We start from the raw sequence: 20,018 nt of genomic DNA on the forward strand, positions 1-20,018 counted from the left end.
AGCGAATTATGTCCAGAGGCAGGTTGGCAGAGCGAATGTGTGAGTGAGTGAGTGAGCGAGTACTAAGTAGGGCTGAGGGGGGGAAGTTCGGAGGGCGGAAGAGCACTGAGCCCAGGTGTGGCCCATTATCCCTGTGTAGCGCCCACTCCCGTGGACCAGGAGGCTTGAAGGAACCACCATCTCTCGGTCTTTGCGGCGTTGTCAGTGTGATAGTGTGGGTCCCAAGGGTGAAGCAGCAGCGACAGTCATCTCTGTGGCTTGTGCCCAACCTCCCTGGGGAAAGACTCTACAACCCCCAGGCCTGAACTACTGCCATTGAGTCCACGGTGACTCATAGCGTGCCCCAGGGGGAGGGGGAGGAGTTCCCAGATTCTAACTGTTGATGGGAGCAGAAAAGCCCAGTCTTTCTCCCCAGGAGGAGCTGCAGGAGATTTTGAACTGCTGACCATGTGGATCGCAGCCTAACGTGTAACCACTACGCTACCAGGGCTCCTTGGAGAGACTTTAAGATCAGGGTCAACTACAGTGGATTTAACTTGAGAGACATTTGAGGATGATGGGACTGCTGGCCTAGTGAGCTACCAACTGGGCTGTCTCCTGGGAGGTGAGCAGTTTGAAGCTAGCAGCCACTTGGAGGGAGAAAGATGAGGCTGTCTGCTCCCACGGAGACTTACAGCCTTGGAAACCCTAAGTAGCAGTTCTCCTCCAACTGACGGGGGTCACTATGAGTCAGAACCGATTAGAGGGCAGTGGGTTTGTTTGGGGTTTGAGAGGCCACATAGTCTTGTCCCAGGGCCGGGGCTGGGCATCCCACAGAAGCTGAGCAACAGATGGACCCCAGAGCCCTTGTCCCTGGTGGGTTGGGCCTTCCGACATGGACACAGGTGCCTGGTGGGAGCAGCCAGTGTGACAACTTACCCCTCTGGAGTCCACCGCTGCATACATAATGTCCATCCACCCCTTAAAGGTTGCCTGGAAGGAAGCACATACAGCAAAGGAAATCGTCGTAACTCCTCACCTGGCCCGAGCCACTTAGTGCTCCTGTCTGGGCCCTGAGACTAGGACAGCGCCCCTACAGGAAGCAAGCAGCCTCGCACCCTTCAGCAGGGACCAACTGGCCAGGTCAAGGAAGTGTGTTCTGGTTTTAAGGGTGCTGGCACAGGCTGGGGCACAGGGCCTACCAGAAGATACCCCACAAAGGCCACGTAAAGAGGGGAGTAGCTTCCTGACCAATGACATGAAATCCAGTGACTGAAGGGGCCTGTCTCATATCTACATTCATTTCCACATCTATCAGGACACAAGGGCTTGGCTCTGCTCCAGCAGGTCCCCCTTGGCATGCCCCTCAAAGAACGACTTGGCTTCTGTCTCATGGCCTTCCACAGGCAGTCCCCAAAGAATCCCAGCCTGCCCTTGTACTGAAGGAGGTCCTGCTGCCAGCATTGTCCTGCTAAGTGTTGGTACTGGCCTTCTCGAAGAAAAAATGAGCCTTGATGGTTGGTCGTGCCTGCCAATTTCTCTGGTGTAAAGAATCCCAGTCTGCTTTCAAGTTACCTCCACGACACTGGCGAGCCGAGAGTGGCTAAGGGCTGCAGGGAGGGAGCACAGGGTGCCCCAGCATCTGCACTGCACAGCTAAGACACAGACAGGACCCAGAGTGCAGAGAACAGTAAAACGCAACGGAGACCTTGTTACTTCAGCGTTCGTACCATGGAGTTAAGTCCTTGAACTTTGATTTTGAGCAATGGCCGCCTTAGCGATCCGTTTGCAAAATTCCAGAAGGTGGAAAAACTGGCTCCAGCGGGCTGGCACAAACTGGTTTTAGCACTCCACACCACACAGACAGGGGTGAAGGGGGCAGGTCCCTGGTGCTGGCAGCCCTGTCCTGCCCATGCGGGGCTGCTATTTGGATCCTGAAAAGGACTGCAGGAACTGGACGGTCATAGCAACTGCCAGCATGTCCTGAGCAAAAAAAAAAAAAAAAATCCAGCCTTTGCCTCGCCCGCTTGTAGGGCACCAGCTCAGTCGCACAAGATCCCTGTGCCTGACTTCTTAAGAGGGCAGGCAGGGCAGATGGGGAAGCTGAGGCCTGGAGAAAGCAAGTTGCTTCAGCTTCGTGTCATCCTGATACAGCGCATCCCCACCCCCTTCCCGTGTCTTGTGAGAGAAAACACAACACGACACAAACCAAAATAACCCACTGCCATCGCGATGACGCTGAGTGACTCCATACAGAGTTTCCGAGGCTACCCATCTTTATAGGGATAGCCTCATTTTGCTCCTGAGGAGAGGTGTGGGCTTGAACTGCTGACCTTGAGGTTAGCAGTCTAGCTGACAGTGCCAACAGGGCTCCTTTTAGGAGAGAAGAGGGGCCTGGAAGTGCTCTGGGAACTGCTAGGGACCACCTGTGGTCACACGGTGCTCGGGAGCAAGTTTGTCTCAGACCCTGGGCAGCCTTGCTCCTCTGACCGTTCAAAGGGGCTCCCTGAGTGTGAGGAATGGTCGAGGGATGAGGGGATGCACGGACAGTTCTCACGGAGGAGAGTCCACCAAGTTTTCCTCCATTTGGGACATGAGCGGCGAGTGTGGGCTCAGGATCAGTGGGGCGAGAAAAGTTAGCCTCAGATTTAGGCATGACGGTTCGGCTTGTATTTCTGATATGGAGACTCCAGGCCGGCTTATTTTCGGCACAGGTTATCAGCACCTAAACCACGTGTGCCCACAGATCAATGGAAACTAGGGGCATGCGTGTGTCTGATCATCCCACATCCTGTCCATCAAAAAATGGAAATAGACACACCTTTTAAACAACACGCCTTTTATAACAGAGGGTGGCTGGAGTCAATGCTGCTAACCATTCAGCCCCTGATTGTCTAAGCCTTAGACTCTACGGTCTTTCATGCTCATTGGTGCCCGCCCACTGCCAGATGGGCGGTGTGGTGAGGCCACACTGACTGTGGGCCGGTGAGCTGGATCTGTGGCATGTGGTATCCCCTGTGCCACTCTGTGGCAGTTACATAATCTCTTGCCATTTTGGGAGGGGCTGGAGTCTAGCCTGTCAATCAGGTTGCAGCTTGCTGGCCTCATTTGGAGGTGCCACTGTGATAAATAGCTCACTGGAGGCCAGATACACTCACTCCCTGCGAGACATTCCTGTGACAAGACACATGGGGCCACATTATAGCCCTGGAGCTGGAGGAGCTACATGGAGACCCACGCCAGCGGTGAGATGTTTCCACCGCCACTGGATCCACAAGACTTCCCACCCACTGGCCCGAGACCTCCCTGCATTCGGTGTCATTGCATGTGTTGCATGAGTCTGAAGAGGAATTTATAGATTGGTATCAGACCTATGGGCTAATATTGGACTTACGGACTTGATCTGGATTGGGCTGGGCTGTTTACTCAATATTGAATAGCTCTTATATATAAAGCGCTCTCTTATACACGAGTGTCTCCCTGGATTTGTTTCTCTAGTCAACCAGGATTAACACACACTCCATTGTCATGCACCTCTGCTCCCGAGTGGAAATCCTGGGGACTTCCCAAGGAGCCAAGACATCCCTGTAGAAGCCTTGATCCTTTTGGGAAGTGTGAGCCTACTGTAAGGATCCAGGGTGGCCCCACTGTCCCCCTCCTGCTCGCTCCAAGGGGGAAGGTACCTGCTGCTGGAGAACCGGTGGGAGGGAGGAGTCTAGGACTTACCACCTGCAGAAGGGCCAGGTACCCGGCTCCCACATTGTCAAAGTTGACTTTCACTTTGGTCCAGTAGAGCTCGCCGGTCACATTGAAGGACTCACACTCGCTCTTGTTGTTCACGAAGGTGTAGTTCAGAGGCAGGTCTCCCTCAGTCTGGTTGATGCACTTCCCAAACTTGCCGGCAAAGAGATTCACGCCCATGATGCTGAAGATGAGCCAGAAGATGAGGCAGACCAGGAGGACGTTCATGATGGAGGGAATGGCACCCACCAGGGCGTTGACCACCACCTCGATGGGCAGAGAAGAAGCTCAGCTCCTGGGGGAGCCTGGGGATACCCCAGACCCTCACTCCACTCCCACCAAGTGAACTCCCCGAGGAGAGGTCTCTAGGGTGGGAGGTCTTGAGGCCATGGATGGAGGGAAACACTTCCTACCCTGAGGAGAGGCTGTCTTCATGGCTGGGCGGTTGGGTGGGAAGTGTGGGCGCCCACGAGACCTTCTCTGTGCCACCCTAAGGCCAGCTGAGATTCCAGGGCAAACGCCCTTCTCTATGGGCCCTTCCTTGAATCCATGACTGTCAGACTTCATTCCAGCACAGAAAGGAAAGAGACCTCTGGAGACACGTTCCTCATACTCGGGGCTGCCTACCAATTCCGTCAGGCCTGTCTTTCCCTGAGCTCCATTTCTGGCACATTTTATGGTAGCTTAAAGCACCCAGAGGTCTCTCTGTGGCAGTGTCTGGGGGAACCGGCAGTCCTGCCGTGCCTCACAGGGTTCCCTGTGTGCCTCTCCCTATAGACACCATGGAGTCAGGGCCTCACACACACCATCTGAAATCACAGCACCCAAGGGAGGCATCTTAGGCGAATGCAGTTGGGAGCAATGCAGTTCACTCATGTTCCTAGCTGTCCAGGCATCAGAGCGTGAAGGTGGGTGTGGACTATGGCGTGCAGCATGCAGCGGGTCTTGGTGTTGGGAGCAGGGTATTGCCGGCACATGCAAAGGAGGCGGCTCAGCAGCCCTGGTCCAATGGAATAGCACGGGACACCTAAGCCTCAAGGGTTCTGAGCTTTGGGGCGGGTGGAAGGCCCTGGGTTAGCCTTGGTGGCCAGCAGTCACAGCGGGGGCCATCCTGGCAAGTCGATTCCACTCCTGGTCTTTCTGGAAGCAGTCTGTCCTCGCCCCCCAAAGGCACATGTGTGTAGTTCAAGTGATTCGCTTGCTGATGCTTTCCCACCAGGAACAGGCTTGTGTTTCTCCATGATGCAGGGGGTTTGGGCAAAGTCCAATCAGCCAAACAAATGGCGGGCTATGATCGTGCTTGTTGGGCCTGTATGTGAGGGAGATGCTGAGTCTTCTGCAGCTGCCTGGTGATGGGCCCGTTTCACCAACGAGCTGCTCATGTAGGCAAGTGTGAGCGCGCACGCACGCGTGCACACATACACACTCTCACACACGCACACTCTCTCTGTCATACACACACTCTCTCACACACACATATACTCTTGTGTCACACACACACACACACACACACAGTTTGTTTTCCAACTGTAGACAGCATGGCCACTGTTTCCCTAGTTAGGCTCTTTTATTTGCCTCATACGCACATGTTCTTGGTTGAAATTTGGTCATTTGAGAAATGCACTGAGAAAACAGTACCACCCAGCTTACTAAGTTTACAAATGACCATGGCAACCTGCAAACTGCTATGCAGGAAGAGAAAACTGCTCGCCGTGTGGCCCTGTCTGCTGGCTGGCTGTTCTCATCACAGACAGCCCGCCCCACGGCCCCTCACATCCAGGAGAGGGGCGGGGCACTCTGTGTCCACCAGACTGGCCAGGTGCATATGGGCACAGGGGGTGGAGAACCCAGAGATGAGGCCTCAGGGACAGGAGGTGGGTGCTCCCCGGGTGCTGGTGGGGCTGGAGGTGTTGTAGAGATGTGTGTCTCTGGTGAGCTCTGTTTCCTCTTCCTTGTCTAGTGCCCTCCCAGACTAACCTGGAGCTCCCTACACCCCAACCAGCTCCAGAGATTCCGGCCTACGGTCCTACCTCATTAGGCAGGGATACACAGGGCTGGGCTGGGCTGGGCTACCTGGTCAGCAAGCTGAGTCTGGGGACCCCCTCAGAGGAACTCGCACAACCCCCCACTAGGAAGCAACAGTCCCTTCTTACCCGCATGCCTTCGAATCGTGACAAGGCTCGCAGGGGGCGGAGCGCACGTAGTGTTCGCAGCGACTTGATGGGGCCCATCTCAGCAAAGCCCAGGGTGTTTGCCACCAGGCTAATCAGTGAGACCTATGGGAGGCAGAGGTGGGGAGTGGGGTTGGGCCCTGCTCGCGTAGAGCCACAGGACTACTTCTTGCTGGCCCCTCTTCATCACTCCAGGGCTGGGCCATCACCTCAGGCCCACCAGGCACTCCACCAAGCTTCCTAGACCACCGGTTCTCAACCTGTGGGTTGCAACCCCTTTGGGGGTGTCGAACGATTCTTTCACAGGGGTTACCCGATTCATAACAGTAGCAAAATGACAGTGGTGAAGTAGCAATGGAAATCATGTTATGGTTGGGGGTCACCACCACATGAGGACCTGTATGAAAGGGTTGCGGCATGAGGAAGGTTGAGAACCACTGTCCTAGACCCAGAGGCCAGGGACAAGTCCAGGTGTGCTGGGCCCACCACATACCTGCTCTGCAGGCGCTCCATGGACCCAAGACGCAGTAACGCGCCACCCTCATTCTACAGACAAGAGAACCAAGGCGAGGCCCTGGGGTCAAAGCCTGGCTTTCTGTCCTGTGCATGTCGCTTCAAGTCACATTCCTGGGTCTGCCCTTGCATGCCTTGGAAGAGGCCTTTCTCAGGGCAGGAGAGATGGTCTGGCGTGGGCATGAGCACAGGAATACTCCTGGGGTGTTTCCCCCCCCAAATGGCCCACCATCTTCCGAGGAGGGAAGGCACAGGGAGGGTGTGGGGCATTTCCACATCATGGGGTCTACTCGAAGGGAGCTCCCTGGACGGCAATCACAGGTGCAAATGCCCCCTGCAATCACTGTTAACCCCTCCCTGGGCTCAGGACGGCTGTGGGGGAGGTAAGAGGGAGAAGCAAGGCCGAGTCCCACGGCCTCCTCCCAGGGCTCGCAGAGGGAAGCCAGCTGGAGCAACCTGTGCGTGGCTCTACGGGGCCCCCCCAAACAAGTCTCTCAGGGGCACACCTCTCCATGGCAGGGCCCAGGGTCCCCCCAGCCTGCCCACCCTGTTCTTGGCAGGGCCTCCTGGTGCCTTCTCTGCTCCATCCGAGCCCGCCCAGCTGCTACACACACACACACACACACACACACACACACACACACGCACACGCACACGCAGGGCCTCCCACGGCAGTGACAGCCACCCTCCCTTCCCGGTGCTCGGGTCTCAAGCCTTGTTGGCATCATCCCTGCCTCCTCAGGGTTTCCTGTGGGCTCTGCCTTCACACTGCAGCCCACGTCCAAACATCCCCCACTACAACCCTGCCCACCCACCATCCTCTCTCCCCAGGATTTCTGCCACAGCCTCCCAACTCTCCCCCCACCCCCAGCTCCTCGTGGCCACCTGCCCGCCCATCCCTGCAAGCGATGCTTTAAGAATAGGAGCCCGTTCGAGACACAATGCCCACAATGATTCAATGCCCACACCTCCTCTCAAGGCTGCACGTCCCGATGCAACCTGGCCTCGTGCTCCACTCTCCCACAGCCCCGTTTGATCTGCTCCAGCCACGTGGCCTCCTGACGTGCCGCAGATGCACAGGGCCCACGCCACCACAGTTCCTTTGCCTCTGCTTGAAACATCCGGCTAGTTAGCTACCTGGCAGCCCACACGTCACCTTCTTGATGGGCTCACTCTGGCCAGCTGATCTGGAGTTAGGACCTGTACCACCTCCCTCCCTAGCCCCGGCGCCTGCTCTCCTTGCTGCCTCTGTTGTCATTTCCCCTCCATCGTCATCTGGAGGTGCCACGGAGAAAAACAGCTCACGGGAGGCCAGTTACACACAGACTCTGTTTTGTCTTTCTGCTGACAAGACACAGGGAGCTATGCTAGAGCCCCAGGGCTGGAGGAGCCACGTGGAGACCCCTGACAATGCTGAGATGCTTCCACTGCCACTGGATCCACAAGACTTCCCACCCACTGGCCTGTGATGTTCCTGCATTTGGTGTCATTGCATGTGTGCGTGAGTCTGAAGAGGAATTTATAGATTGGTATTGGACATATGGACTAATATTGGACTTAAGGACTTGATCTGGACCGGGCTGGCACGTTCTCTCAATATTCAATTGCTCTTGTGTGTAAAGCTCTCTTACACACATAGGAGTCCCTCTGGGTTTGTTTCTCCAGTCCACCCGGACGGGCACAGGTTTTCTTACCCTCACTGTCCTCCGCGCCAGGGTGCGTTCCACGTGAGCAAGGATGCTCCACGGCCCCACCCCCAGAACAACACTTGCTCACAGCAGATGCTCAGTAGTGTTCATGGAACCACAGAACCACAAAGAGGCCGTAGAAGCCTCCCTGCCCAGACCTGGCTGTGGCACCTGAAGTCAGCCTTTCCCATGAAGGGAATAGCGGGGAGCAGCTGGGCGGTGCCTGGAATGCTGGGTAGCACCCAGTTCCTGCTGCTCGGCCTCAGGCAAGCACTCTACACCCCCCACCCCCCACCCAGCCCCCACTCTGGGTCTCAGACTCCTTTCCCACAGCTTCTTGCTTCCACTCTGGGAAGGACTGAGCTCCCCAAGGTGCAGATGGGAGCTGGGTTTACCCAGAAGTCTTTGTAGGTGCCCTCTGGCATGCCATGGTGGGTGGGTGGGTGGGGGCTCCTCAGTAGGTCCAATGTCCCAAGGAGCTGCAGGAACAGCTGGACTAGGGGCCTCTGGGCCAAGCTGCTTGAACCCAAGTATCTCCTCTGTCCCCTTGGGAGAGAGGTCTTAGGGGACCTCTCCAGCATCACTTCAGGAAGGCTCTGCCTTTATCTCTGAGCCAGGCTCAGGCTGCCATGGGCATCTAGTGCCCCCGCTCCCTGTCCGCCATCTCAGCTACTGCTGGTGACAGCAAGCGGCCTGTACAGGAGGTACCCGCACCTGGACCTGCCTCACCATGTGCCACGCTCTGTCAGGGCCCTCAAAGTCACCCTTCCACCTGGGTTTGGGGGCCCGCTCTGGATCCTGGCCAGGCCTCTCGGGGCCTGCGCCCCTCTCTTTGTCCACCAAGCAGGTGGGCACAAGCCTGAACCTCTCCGGTGACCACAGGAAGGGCAGTGCCAAGCCCAGATGGAAAGTCTGTGGCAGCCCACAGAGCATGGGTGCCACGGCCCCACAATCCTCCGCAGCCTGCTATTCCTTCTATCCACGGGGAGTGCAGACTCAGGGCTGCTCCACCCTCGACCTTGGCCACTCATCTCCTGCCGACCTCCCCACCTGACTGCGCATCAGGACTCCCAAGGGTGGGACTTGTGCTCACCCTGCTTGTGCCCAGCAGTGTCCTGGGGTCTGTGCAGCTGTGAAGGAGGCAGGGGACCCTCCGCTCCATCTGCCAATCACCTGCTCCAAGAACGTGCCCACCTCTGGGCCACGCCCTTACTGGATCCCCCCCCCGGCAATCAAACTCACACAGCCCTTCGTGGGTCAGGGCAGCAGGCAACCGAGTGCCTCGGCCAGTGTCCATGGTCTTCCTCCTCCTCTCCGCAGGGGACTCCGCTCACTCTCATCCTCCCCAGCTGCGACCTGCCACCTGAGCCAGGAGGGTCTCCCTGCCTGCCTGGCATCCCTCGCCTCTGGCTGGGGCCCCAGCCACCACCCCATCCAGCAGACCCTACATGACCAGGGATGGAGCTACCACACATTCACCTCCCCCTCTGCGGCCGACTCCGACTGTGCTGTTGTGGGGAGAATCACCCCAGAAGCCTTGGGGCTCCAGAGGGCAGGACTGTCTGCCCCCTTACTGGCCTGGCTCTTTCTGACTGGGTCGGGGGTTCTCCTCCATGACCCCAGGCTCACATAGCGGCCTCTGTCCCTCTTGCCCTCTGGCCTTCCCCCGACCCCCCGGCTCCGTGCCAGGGGCGCACACTCACGTCCACGATGAGGAAGTCGAGCCAGCACCAGGCGTTGGTGAAGTACTTCTGGAAGCCGTAGGCCACCCACTTGAGCAGCATCTCCAGCACGAAGATGTAGGTGAACATCTTGTCGGCGTACTCCAGCAGCACCTTGACGGTCTTCCGCTCCTCCAGGTAGATGTCCTCAAAGGCCTGTGGGCAAGGTCGCACAAGGACACAGCCCCCTGATCCCCTGGCTCGGGGCGGCGGGGACCCCCCCCCCCTTTGTGGTGTGTGAAGTGGTCTTTGGTGGGACGCCCAGAGTAAGGCCGGCCTCAGTTGACCAGTGTGTCCCCGCACACCGAACCACGCTCACTGACAGCAAGTCGGTGCCGCCCAGTGACCCCCAGGCTGCTGACTGGCCTAGAGAGCCCAGACTTCCTCCCAAGGAGCTGCTGGTGCTTTCAAACTGCTGACCACGTGGACCGTGGCCCCACGGCCCCACCAGGGCTCCCTTAAGACGGCTCACACCTTGCCGAACAAGCTTTGAATCTTGAGGAGGACAGGCACGCAAGCGCGGCTCGCTGCCTTCTGCTTGTTCTATTGTGGTGGCTATTCGATTGTGTTCACTCAACTTGACCTTCTACAGGAAGGTGAGGTGCTGTGGAGTTGATTTCTACTGGCACGACCCCATGTGCTCCCCCCCACCCTCACAGTTATCATTGTATTTGAGCCACTGTGTCGATCACCCATCTTGGTGCCAGTCTCCCAGGATATACATTTAGAGGCTACTGGCAGTGCGAATGGTTCTCACTGGTCCCAACGACTAACTGGAAGGTTGGTGGTTCAAGCCCCCCTGGAGCAGCTGGGGAAGAAAGTTCTCCCAGGCTGCTTCTGGAAAGATGCTGCAGCCAGTGGCTGTGGAGGCAGTTCCGGTTCACAGTGCCCCAGGCACAGCAAAAGGAAAGGCTGCCCGGTCGGTCCTGCACCATCCTCACCATCGCCATCCTCACCATCGTTGCTATTGCTTCATCCCAATCCATCGAGGGAGGGTCTTCCTCTGGTTTGCTTTACGGAAGCTGCTGCCCTTTTCCGAAGCACACGAGGCAAAGTCTCACCCTCTAGGGGACACCCTGACTGTACTCTCTCTAAGGCAGCCCTTCTCCTGGCGGCCCACGGTTCCGGCACGATTCTTTGCCAGCACGGTGGTGCAAATGCATCGCTCTTCTGAGATCTTCCTGTCCGCGTTCAGCTGTCACCCGCATGGGAGGCGACTGAAGGTTACGGTCAAAAGAACAAAACTCAAAACAAAACAAAACAACCCCGACCTCGGTTCACCTCTGACACCGGGCGCCATGAGTTAATTGACTCAAAGGCAAAGGGGCCCTTTGTTAGCACACTTTCTTTAAACCAGCCCAAACCAGCGAGCCAACTTAAAAGCCGAATTCTAAATACACGATAGGAAAGGCCGTTTGCAGGCAGGAAGCTTTGGAAACACCGGGCTAGTTCGATGAAGTCAAATCTCTTCCAATTCTCAGAATCTCTCCCTCACGGTCCCTAAGTGCTAAAAGTTGTCTTTCTCCATCTCTGTGTTTCCACCTCAACCCACAGGCCCAGAGGCAACCAGAGATCCCAGCAGGTCCCAGCGGCCTCTTCCGCCTCCAGCGTCTCCATCCAGCTTCTGGTTGTACCTGTTCCTCCCCAGCCAGCGGGTGCTCTGTGGCTCCCAGGCCAGGTAACTACACACGTCAGTGAGGGCCCCCGGGGCAAGGGGAGGGGGAAGCCTCCGGCCTGTCACTCCTGGGCCTCCTTGTCTGGCCACAGCAAGCCAGTGCCAGGAGGACACATGGCTGATGCACATCAGGGCCAAGGTGGCCAGAGAAACAGAGCAATTCAAGTGCCCCCACGGGGCCATGAGAGTTGTTCAAGATAGCATGCTTTCTTCCACTTTCCCCCCGGATTATATAAAGGATTGCCAAAAAAAAAAAAGACTAATGACATCGGAGCTATGAAGAAGAAAGTAAAAGTTGCCTCTCATTTCATGATGCCAAGTAACGAGTAACATTAAGATGGGTGGTCCTCAACCTTCCTAATGCCGCGACCCTTTCACATAGTTCCTCATGTGGTGGTGACCCCCCCCCCCAACCATAACATTATTTTCGTGGCTACTTCATCACTGTCATTTTGCTTCTGTGATGAATCGGGCGACCCCTGTGAAAGGGTCGTTCGGCCCCCAAAGGGATTGGGACCCACGGGTTGAGAACTGCTGCCCTAGATAAGTCCACTGCAAACCTTGGGCACTGAGTCACGTGGATACATACACGGACACGCAGCATTCTTCCTAAAGGCTGCGTTATTTGCATAGAGTATAATGGTGGACCTGTGGGTAAGCGGTTCGGGTGGTTAACTGAGAGGCTGGTGGTTCAAATCCACCGATTGCCTTGTGGGTGAGAGAAGAGGCTGTGTGCTCCAGTCAAGACGGGCGGCACTAGAAACCCCATCTCTGTCACTGTGGTTCAGCATCAACTTGATGGCAAAGGATTATAAGGGATTTTGCCAATTACCCTACTGTCAGACATCTGAGTCACTTTCAAATGATTCCTAATAAAAGCAGTGTTGCTGTGAATAACTTTATTTCTTCTATTTCGTGGTTTCATTGTTAGACATAATTTTAAAAAATCTCATTAGGAGTAAATGCTTATTTTGATACATTCTTCCGAGCGGCTTGTCAACTGTTCCAATGTTAACGCTCCAAACCCACTGATGAGAATTCAACTCTATACCATCTTAAATTGCTGCATTTACTTTTCTTGATTTCAGACCTCTGTGCACAGTCCCCTGCCCTCCCTCTGTGCCCTCCTGGGCGAGCAGGAGTACTAGCAGAACAGGGGAATGAATTTCCCTCATCGTTTTCGGTCACTTTTCTGAATGAGCTTTAAACATTTTGTCTAATTCTCTCAAAAATATTTAAAAATGTTTTATTGCTATTGCTCTGAATGTATCGACTGCGTTAGGCACGGATACAGCCCAAGATCAGAGAACATGAGGGTAAATCACAGAGCATTGCTGAGAAGTCGAGAAACCTTTAGTAAACAATATCAAAATGTGATGCTACTGTTTCTCAACATATCCTCCGAAGGCTGACTTTCCATCTCTCTCCCCAAGAAGTCTGCCTCCTGTGGTGGACACCTTGTCAAATGGCCATTTTCACAACCTCGAGGGACTCAAGCTGCGTACCTTTTTCAATGTTCTTTGAGTTTGGAGAGAACAATAAGTTTAGAGGGGCAAGTTTGTAGGCTGGACGGGATCAGGTTTCCCAGTGAAATTTCCATAGGACAATCCCTGCTCCCTCAAAAACTGAGCAAGTGGATTGTCATGATGGGGTAAAAAAGGGAGGGGGGCCTCAGCTCAACTTTCTTGGCCTTTTGCTCACCAATGCAGTTTTCAATGTTCTGAAAACGTCTCCCTAATAATCCCCTGAGATCATCTTGTATCTTTGGAGGAGGAATTCTATCATGATGACCCTTTGGGATCCCCGAAATCGTCCTCATAACTTTCTGAGCTGGCTCTCGGATTCGACTTGAACTGGCTCCACAGAGCCCCTCAGAAGACACTGTTTGGATTAGACCTTGTGTTTGAAGGTGCCCCGAGGAGACGATGACAAATGTTTAACTGGGAGAACTTGGCTACAACAAGCACAGACTGCAGAGATGTGTGTTTAAACACATTTTGTTGGAATAAGCCCATTTATGGTAAGGACTGGAATCCTAGAAGCAGTATCTTTTAACTTACCCACACCTATTTCTATATTTGTTTGTCTTCTTTTACTATCCAACAGAAGAATCTTACTGTTTTCATCATGCACCTCTTCTACGTACATTTCTTACGGTATGTATTTCCAGTTATTGCATATTCACAATGCCTGGAGTGTAAGGAATATATCTGAGAACTGCTGCTCAGGATTAAATGGCCCTGTCCGTATAAAAAAGTTATATATGCTTTATAACTGGCCATACAATGATTTTAATAGGTTTAAACTTTTCCTAGGCCATCATATTATCTACAGATTATATTTCTATTTGTTTCCATTATTTTAAGTTATTTTATAACTCTTGGTTAACTATATTAGCTTGAATTTCAATTAATCTCTTTCCTAACTTTATAGTGCGTGGTTCATTTTCTTGGTTAATTACGCTGGCGAGCACCCCAAGGATAATATTAAATAATGAGCAACAACTAAATAGTGGCTTAATCATTCTTTTTCTTATTCCTGACTTTAATGAAAATATTTCAACTGTTTTACGACTAATGATGATAGAAGTTAATTGAGAGATAAAATTTTCACTAAATTACGGGGAACCACTTTTGCTTCTATTCTTAGCCGGATATTAAAAAATCAGGCTTTATTTTCATTTTTTTCCATCTTTGTCCCACTCACATAATGAGGTGCCATTATGACATTTAGAAAAGACGAAGCTATGACAGATTTTGGGGTTTTTTTTAACATGTATTGCTGGATCCTATTTGCATGCATGTCTGCATCAATATTCATCAGTATGGCGTGCACAAGGATGGCTTTCCTGGGGTATATTTGGGATTTTTTCTTTTAAAAAAGCTTATTATTTAATGTAAATTGGGTGAAGGATTAAGAGGAGCTTAGTTTTCCTTTCAGCTCATAGGCACTTTGCTTCAGTCATTAGCGACAGGCCCGGCAACGGACCATCGCTTATCCCTTCCCACTTCCTCCCTGGGCTTCCTGCTTCCATTGCTCCTTTCCTAACCCTTCTGGAAGTTGTCTTTGGCAAATGCTGCCCTTTGGGTAGACAATGATTATTCTAAGGTGTGCACATCTCCCTAGGTGATTGTTCCCTTCCCAGCTCTATTGTTTGGCTGGAATTTGAGCCACAGGCGAGACTTCAGTTCTAGACGTGAAGGTCCAGAGTCCCGTGGGGTGGGGGTGGGGGGGTGGAGGCTCATCATGATCTAATTTAACTAATACGCCTTTTATAAAATTATGATCTGAGTTTTATTCCACATGATTTTCTCCCTCTAACCAGGTACTTCTAATTTAACTCCTGTCAGGGCAGTTAGCAGAGCTGCCCGTTGGTGCTGGGCACCCTCAGTTCTGCTGGCTTCAGGGTCATGGAAACTAATGTTCACACAGCTCATTAGTCCTTTGTACAATTGCTTCAGCATGTCTTCAATTCTCAGCACCCTTCCTTCCTCTGGACAGGGAGAGACCAATAGTTCTCCCTTAGACAGGAACTCAAGAACTTTGAAGATCCCGGTGGCTACCCATGAAAGTAGGGTGGAAAACACTGTCGTTGTCAACTGAGTTCTGCCGACTGACTTTGGTGTCCTGAGCCCCGATCTCAGCGACTCATTCCACATGTTTGAGGCTTTTGAAATCAGCATTACTTAGCTTTCATAAGAAGAAAATATAGGCCTTCCATATGTTTTAATATACTACTTTAAGGGGTCCCTGATGGCAGAGTGGGTTATGTGTTGGGGAGCTAACCCCAAGGTCAGTTGTTTAAACCATCGGGCACTCAGAGGGAGAGAGATGGAGGCTTCCACGCCTACAGAGATTGACAGTCTTGGAAACTCACAAGCGCAGTTTTATGCTGTGTTTGGGTTTTGCTATGCGTCGAAATTGACTCAATGGCAGTGAGTGAGTGAGTGGAGTATTTTCAGTAGAATTATAAATATTTTCTTTCTTGAGAATTTGAAATAACCCACTCTTGGAGATAAGTTAAGCCAGTGGAATTCTATATCAGTGCTACCATTGCCTAATTTATTATGTTTTTATTTTATTGGTTGTTTTCTTAACATGGTGACATTTAAAATGTATGATGTTATATTTATTATTAATTGTATAATATTGTCATTATTAATTTAAAATTTTAATTAGTCAAATGGTTACATTTTTAATTTCTTGGATTAAAAAACTTATTTATACATCCCTATTTAGTAATACTCAGCATGCTTAGAAATTTATGACTTGTCCTCTAATTACATACAGCTTTGGTTGCTTCCATATGCAATATTTTCATTATTATTTTCCAATCACATTTTTCTCTCCTCATTTTTCTAAGTGGACTGAATGGGCCGGCTTACAAGTTTTCATTTTCAACACACTATAAACATTTATTAGACCATAAATGGACCTCTTTATTTAATTACATTTCTCATGGCTTTTGCTTGACACATCTGAGTATTATGACATGTCAAGCAAAAAGATTCATAGTCGTGATATCGGTAAAGTTAGAGGACTCTCTATAGTGATGTAGCTGTAGTCTGCACAGAAAAGGACTGTCATTTCAACGTTCCACCCCGAAGTCAACCTTGTGTAATATTCATCTCAGGCCCCTCGTTGTTACTGCTTCCATTTGCCTGATTAATTGTTTCCCCCATGATTTCACTCTCAGTATGTCTGAACCATGTCATTCGAGGGTACAAACCAGGCTTCCTTTTGTTAACCAACTCAGAGTCCCTTTCTTCTAAACGGTGAATCTTACCCAGTTACATTTATTATTGAGACATGTTCGATTTGGCTTCTGCCACATTGGCTTCTGTTTTCCTGCTTCCTGCCAGTTTACTCCCCCCCCACCCCTGCCCCCTGCCTTCTGCTGTAAGGTTCTGTTTTCCTTTAAAAACACAAAAACCGTCAGCAGTTTGGAAGGGATCGCTTCTGTTTTGTGTTAAGCAGGCTTCTAACTTTAAACTATACACTTGGACTTCTGTTTCTCGATATATCACTGACGTGGTTTCTTAACAACAGTGCTTGGCTGTCTACCCTGATTAGATTCACCAGGTGCTTGCCAAAACTCCTCTTCACTTATGCCAGGCTGAGCGTCTCCTCCACAGCCCAGACGAAATGGCTCTTGCTGCCCTTGTTTGTGGCTGTTTAGAAACAAAATTTGTTAACATATTGTCAAACCACCCATGTCAGAAGCCTACGGAGGTTCAGCTGGTCTAGCTGCCAATGGTGTAACAGCAGGCAGGCTGTAAGTCGTGGCTCCAGGCCCACTCAGGCACAGGGGAGGAGAGGGCTGGGTGGGCGGCCCAGAGGCTTGACTGACAGCCAGGGGGCCTCCCCGCGGCCTGCCCCCCTGGGGGAAGTCAGCACAGAGTGAGGCACACAGCCTCTCCCACTCCATGGTCCAAACCCTTCTCTGTTACTTTCTCACCCATAGGAATCTCGCCTATGAGTTGCTCACACGACCTGGGCCAGAAATGTATCTAGTTCGATTCTCTTCTCAATTGCCGCTCCCATAGACCAATTTGCACTTCCCAGAATCCTCTCCAGTACTGTCCGATTATCTGGAGATGGACTTTAGAGGTCCGAGCAGGGGCCTGGGAGGCATGTGGGGGTACTCCTGGAAAGCCCCTTTGCTTCTCAGAACACCCTTCATGGTCCAGCTCGATTTGCTTCCTCCAGGGGGGTTTCTTGGATTGCTCCTGCAGGGGTGGTCTGAGGTCACTGGGAAACACCAGTCCTTACTCAACTCTCTCTTGTGCTGGCCTCTGTCTCCCACCTAGTGAGTCCAGCTCCCCCACTAGCCGGGGAGCCACCAAGTCGGGGCTGAAGTCTTCTCCTCCTAGTCCCGGACCGTGGCTCACAGGCCTCCATCCACACAAGTTTAGAAAAGATGTGCTGAACAGAGGGAAGGCCCAGAGAAGCAAAACGAACCCAAACCCACTGCCTTTGAGTCAATTCTGACTCACAGCGACCCCACCGGTGACCAGAACAGCTCCATAGCGTTTCTGAGATTGCAAACTGGATGAAAGCCTGGCTTTTCTTCTGTGGTGCTTCTTGGTGGGGTTGAACGGCCAACCTTCAGGTTAGGTGTCAAGGGCCAACCATCGGGAACTCCAGAATCCATCTACTTGAGTTCAAATGCCAGGTCCGCCTGTAGAAGGTGACCGGCCTTACACAAGTTGCTCAATGTGGCCACAAAGAGTTGTGGGCATCGAATGCAATAAGGTGTGGAATGAATAGCATTGCCCCACCTTGAGAAGGAAGACATGCCAGGTGTGTCCCTGTCAGGAGCCGCCAGTGTTGTTAGTTACACGCTCGGGGTCCCGACAGAGCCCCAGACGCTGTGGGCAAGTGGATGTGTCACCAGAACACTGGTGACCTGCACCCTTTGTCAGCAGGGATCGTGATCTCGGGCAAACCATGTCCTTTCTGTGGAACTAGGAGGCTGGGCAGGCGACCCTCTGGGCTCTGCCGGCTGGCCTGTGCGCGCGCTGTGCGTACAGAGTGTCTCATGTTCATTCAAGCTCTGGGACTTGGGGGAGCACGTTTTCAGCAGAGGCTCTGATCTGGCCTGGCTGTCTGCCTGGGCCCTCCCATTCCCACCCTTTCTGCTCCCTCCCCACCCAGCCCTGCAGCCCCTGCAGGGGTACCAGCGCTCCGCTGCTGAGCAGGATCATGAAGATGATGAAGCTCTCGAACCAGCTGTGCTCCACGATGCGGTAGCAGGTCTTTCGTAGCCGCCACCAGACCTTCCCTGGGGTTTGTGTGGTGTCCACTGCACAGCAGGGACAGCGCCGGACACAGCCTGGGGAGGGGAGGGAAAGAGGGGGTGGATGGATACATGAAGTTTGGGGGAGGTAGGTTTCAGGCCAGGGTATGCCAGTGCCCATGTCTGATGGCACAGAGCTAGACAACTGAAGCAAAGACTAAGAGTAAGAGGCGGCAATTGATGGGCTCACAGACAGAGACATGGAGGCAGGGCCTGGTGTGCTGTCCCTGGGGATGGAGCAGTCAGCGGGGGGCTCCCTGGACAGATCAGATAGACAAGGCCCCATGGAGAGGACCTGGCCTGGCAGGTCTGGGTGGGGCAGGGCCGGAGTTGGGAAGGATTCATCTGGGGAACCCTCCTTGGGGGACGCTCAGGAACTCAGCTGCTGCGTTCCTGAGACTTCTACATGTTAGCCAGGTCTGAGCCTTGGGAAGGGTGGACCTCTGACTAGTAGCCCCTGCTGAGGTGCCAGGTGGTGGGCAAGTCCCCATTTGACCCACAGCGCCCCTCCAAACACAACACCAGCTCATAAAGGCCCCAGCAGTGTCCCCAACCACCCACCTCCTCTGTGTGCTGGGTGTCGTGGCCGGGCCTGAATGCGCAGGGCCCGCCTGCGGGCCATAGACATGCTGTCACAGCACAAAGGCCGCACCAGCTGTCCTCGGTGCAGCTGGCCCAGGGCCATGCTGACTCCTGCACTGTGAGCAGACTGGCCACAACCCCGCCCACCGCCAGGTGAGGGAGGAACCCCCAGGGGCAGTAAGGTGTGAGACTGGCGGCCAGGGTGGGTACTGGGCTGGGCTGGAGGGCTGCCCAGGGTGGGGGGTTACCTTCAGTGAAGCAATCCTCTGGGTCCTTGACATCCTCTCCCAGGTCGGGGATCTTCTCCAGGAGGTCAGCAGTGTTGGTCATGTCTGCTGTGCTGCCCTCTGAGAAACTGTCTTCATGGGTCTGCTGGGGGGTGGGGGTGGGGGTGGGAGTGGAGACACACACACACATGGGGTGAGGGTAGCCCCCAGTCTGAGGAACCTGAAGCTCCCCAAGGGGGTGCCCAGCCCCTCTCCACTGTGCATGCTGGGAACCCGGCTGAATGGACGGGCAGAGAGCTTCCACAGAGCCTCCCAGGGCCCATCAGGGCTGAGCCGAGGCTTGGCCGCAGGGCTCTTCTGCCTCGGGGGCCTGGCTCTGTGACTCTGGTCTGCGGGAGTCCAGGGCAAGGGTGCGAGTCCCAGGAGAGGATTTGGGAGGAAGCAGTGAGGCAGCACGGACACACTGGGGCATGGACGTGTGGACACTGGTGCAGGCAGTGGAAAGGGGCGAGCCGGGCCAGGGACACGGCCCATTCACAACAGAACTGGCACCAGAGTCATGAGCACACAACAGGCAGCGGGGTGAGGTGTGCAAGGGAACAGGCCAGCCACTGCACCCACACTCCCAGGGGTCCAGTTTGTCCCGGTGCTGGCAGGAGATGCTCATCCCAGGGCAAGCCTTAAAGGGTGCTAGAATTTCCCTGCCTAGCCACGCAGGGGCCTGCTCCCCATGACCCTACATGACCCGAACTGGGTTCTAGGAAGGTGTGCGCACATGGTGGTCCCCGGGGCGTGTCTGGATTCATCACGTGTGAGCATGAGTGGCCAGGGGTGTGGCAGGGTCCCTGGCCCTGGGGTCAGTGCACCCACTGCTGGCTGGCTGCTGTGAGCATCGGCTGCTTTGCTGCCCGCTTCTCCAGAA

The 20,018-nt window shown here is 53.6% G+C and overlaps 1 protein-coding gene across 9 annotated transcripts in view; it reads right to left on the reverse strand.

Annotated features, from left to right (window-relative positions):
* Window positions 1–20,018, reverse strand: part of SCN5A (sodium voltage-gated channel alpha subunit 5) — a 90,694-nt gene that overhangs the window by 9,219 nt on the left and 61,457 nt on the right. For 6 of the 9 annotated variants that reach the window (XM_045294986.1, XM_004708573.2, XM_004708571.2 and 3 more), the window contains 6 exons: window positions 19,118–19,238; window positions 18,169–18,323; window positions 9,796–9,969; window positions 5,874–5,996; window positions 3,706–3,987; window positions 919–972 (listed from right to left, as the gene is read on the reverse strand). In XM_045294986.1, coding sequence (XP_045150921.1) covers window positions 919–972; window positions 3,706–3,987; window positions 5,874–5,996; window positions 9,796–9,969; window positions 18,169–18,323; window positions 19,118–19,238 — 909 coding nt within the window. Of the gene's footprint in view, window positions 1–918; window positions 973–3,705; window positions 3,988–5,873; window positions 5,997–9,795; window positions 9,970–18,168; window positions 18,324–19,117; window positions 19,242–20,018 lie in introns of all 9 variants that reach the window. The other 3 variants (XM_045294984.1, XM_045294982.1, XM_045294983.1) reach the window with 1 other exon arrangement.

Source organism: Echinops telfairi, unplaced genomic scaffold, assembly GCF_000313985.2.
Source record: "Echinops telfairi isolate 266 unplaced genomic scaffold, ASM31398v2 ScPeMD7_4225;HRSCAF=4972, whole genome shotgun sequence".
NCBI classification, from domain to species: domain Eukaryota; kingdom Metazoa; phylum Chordata; class Mammalia; order Afrosoricida; family Tenrecidae; genus Echinops; species Echinops telfairi.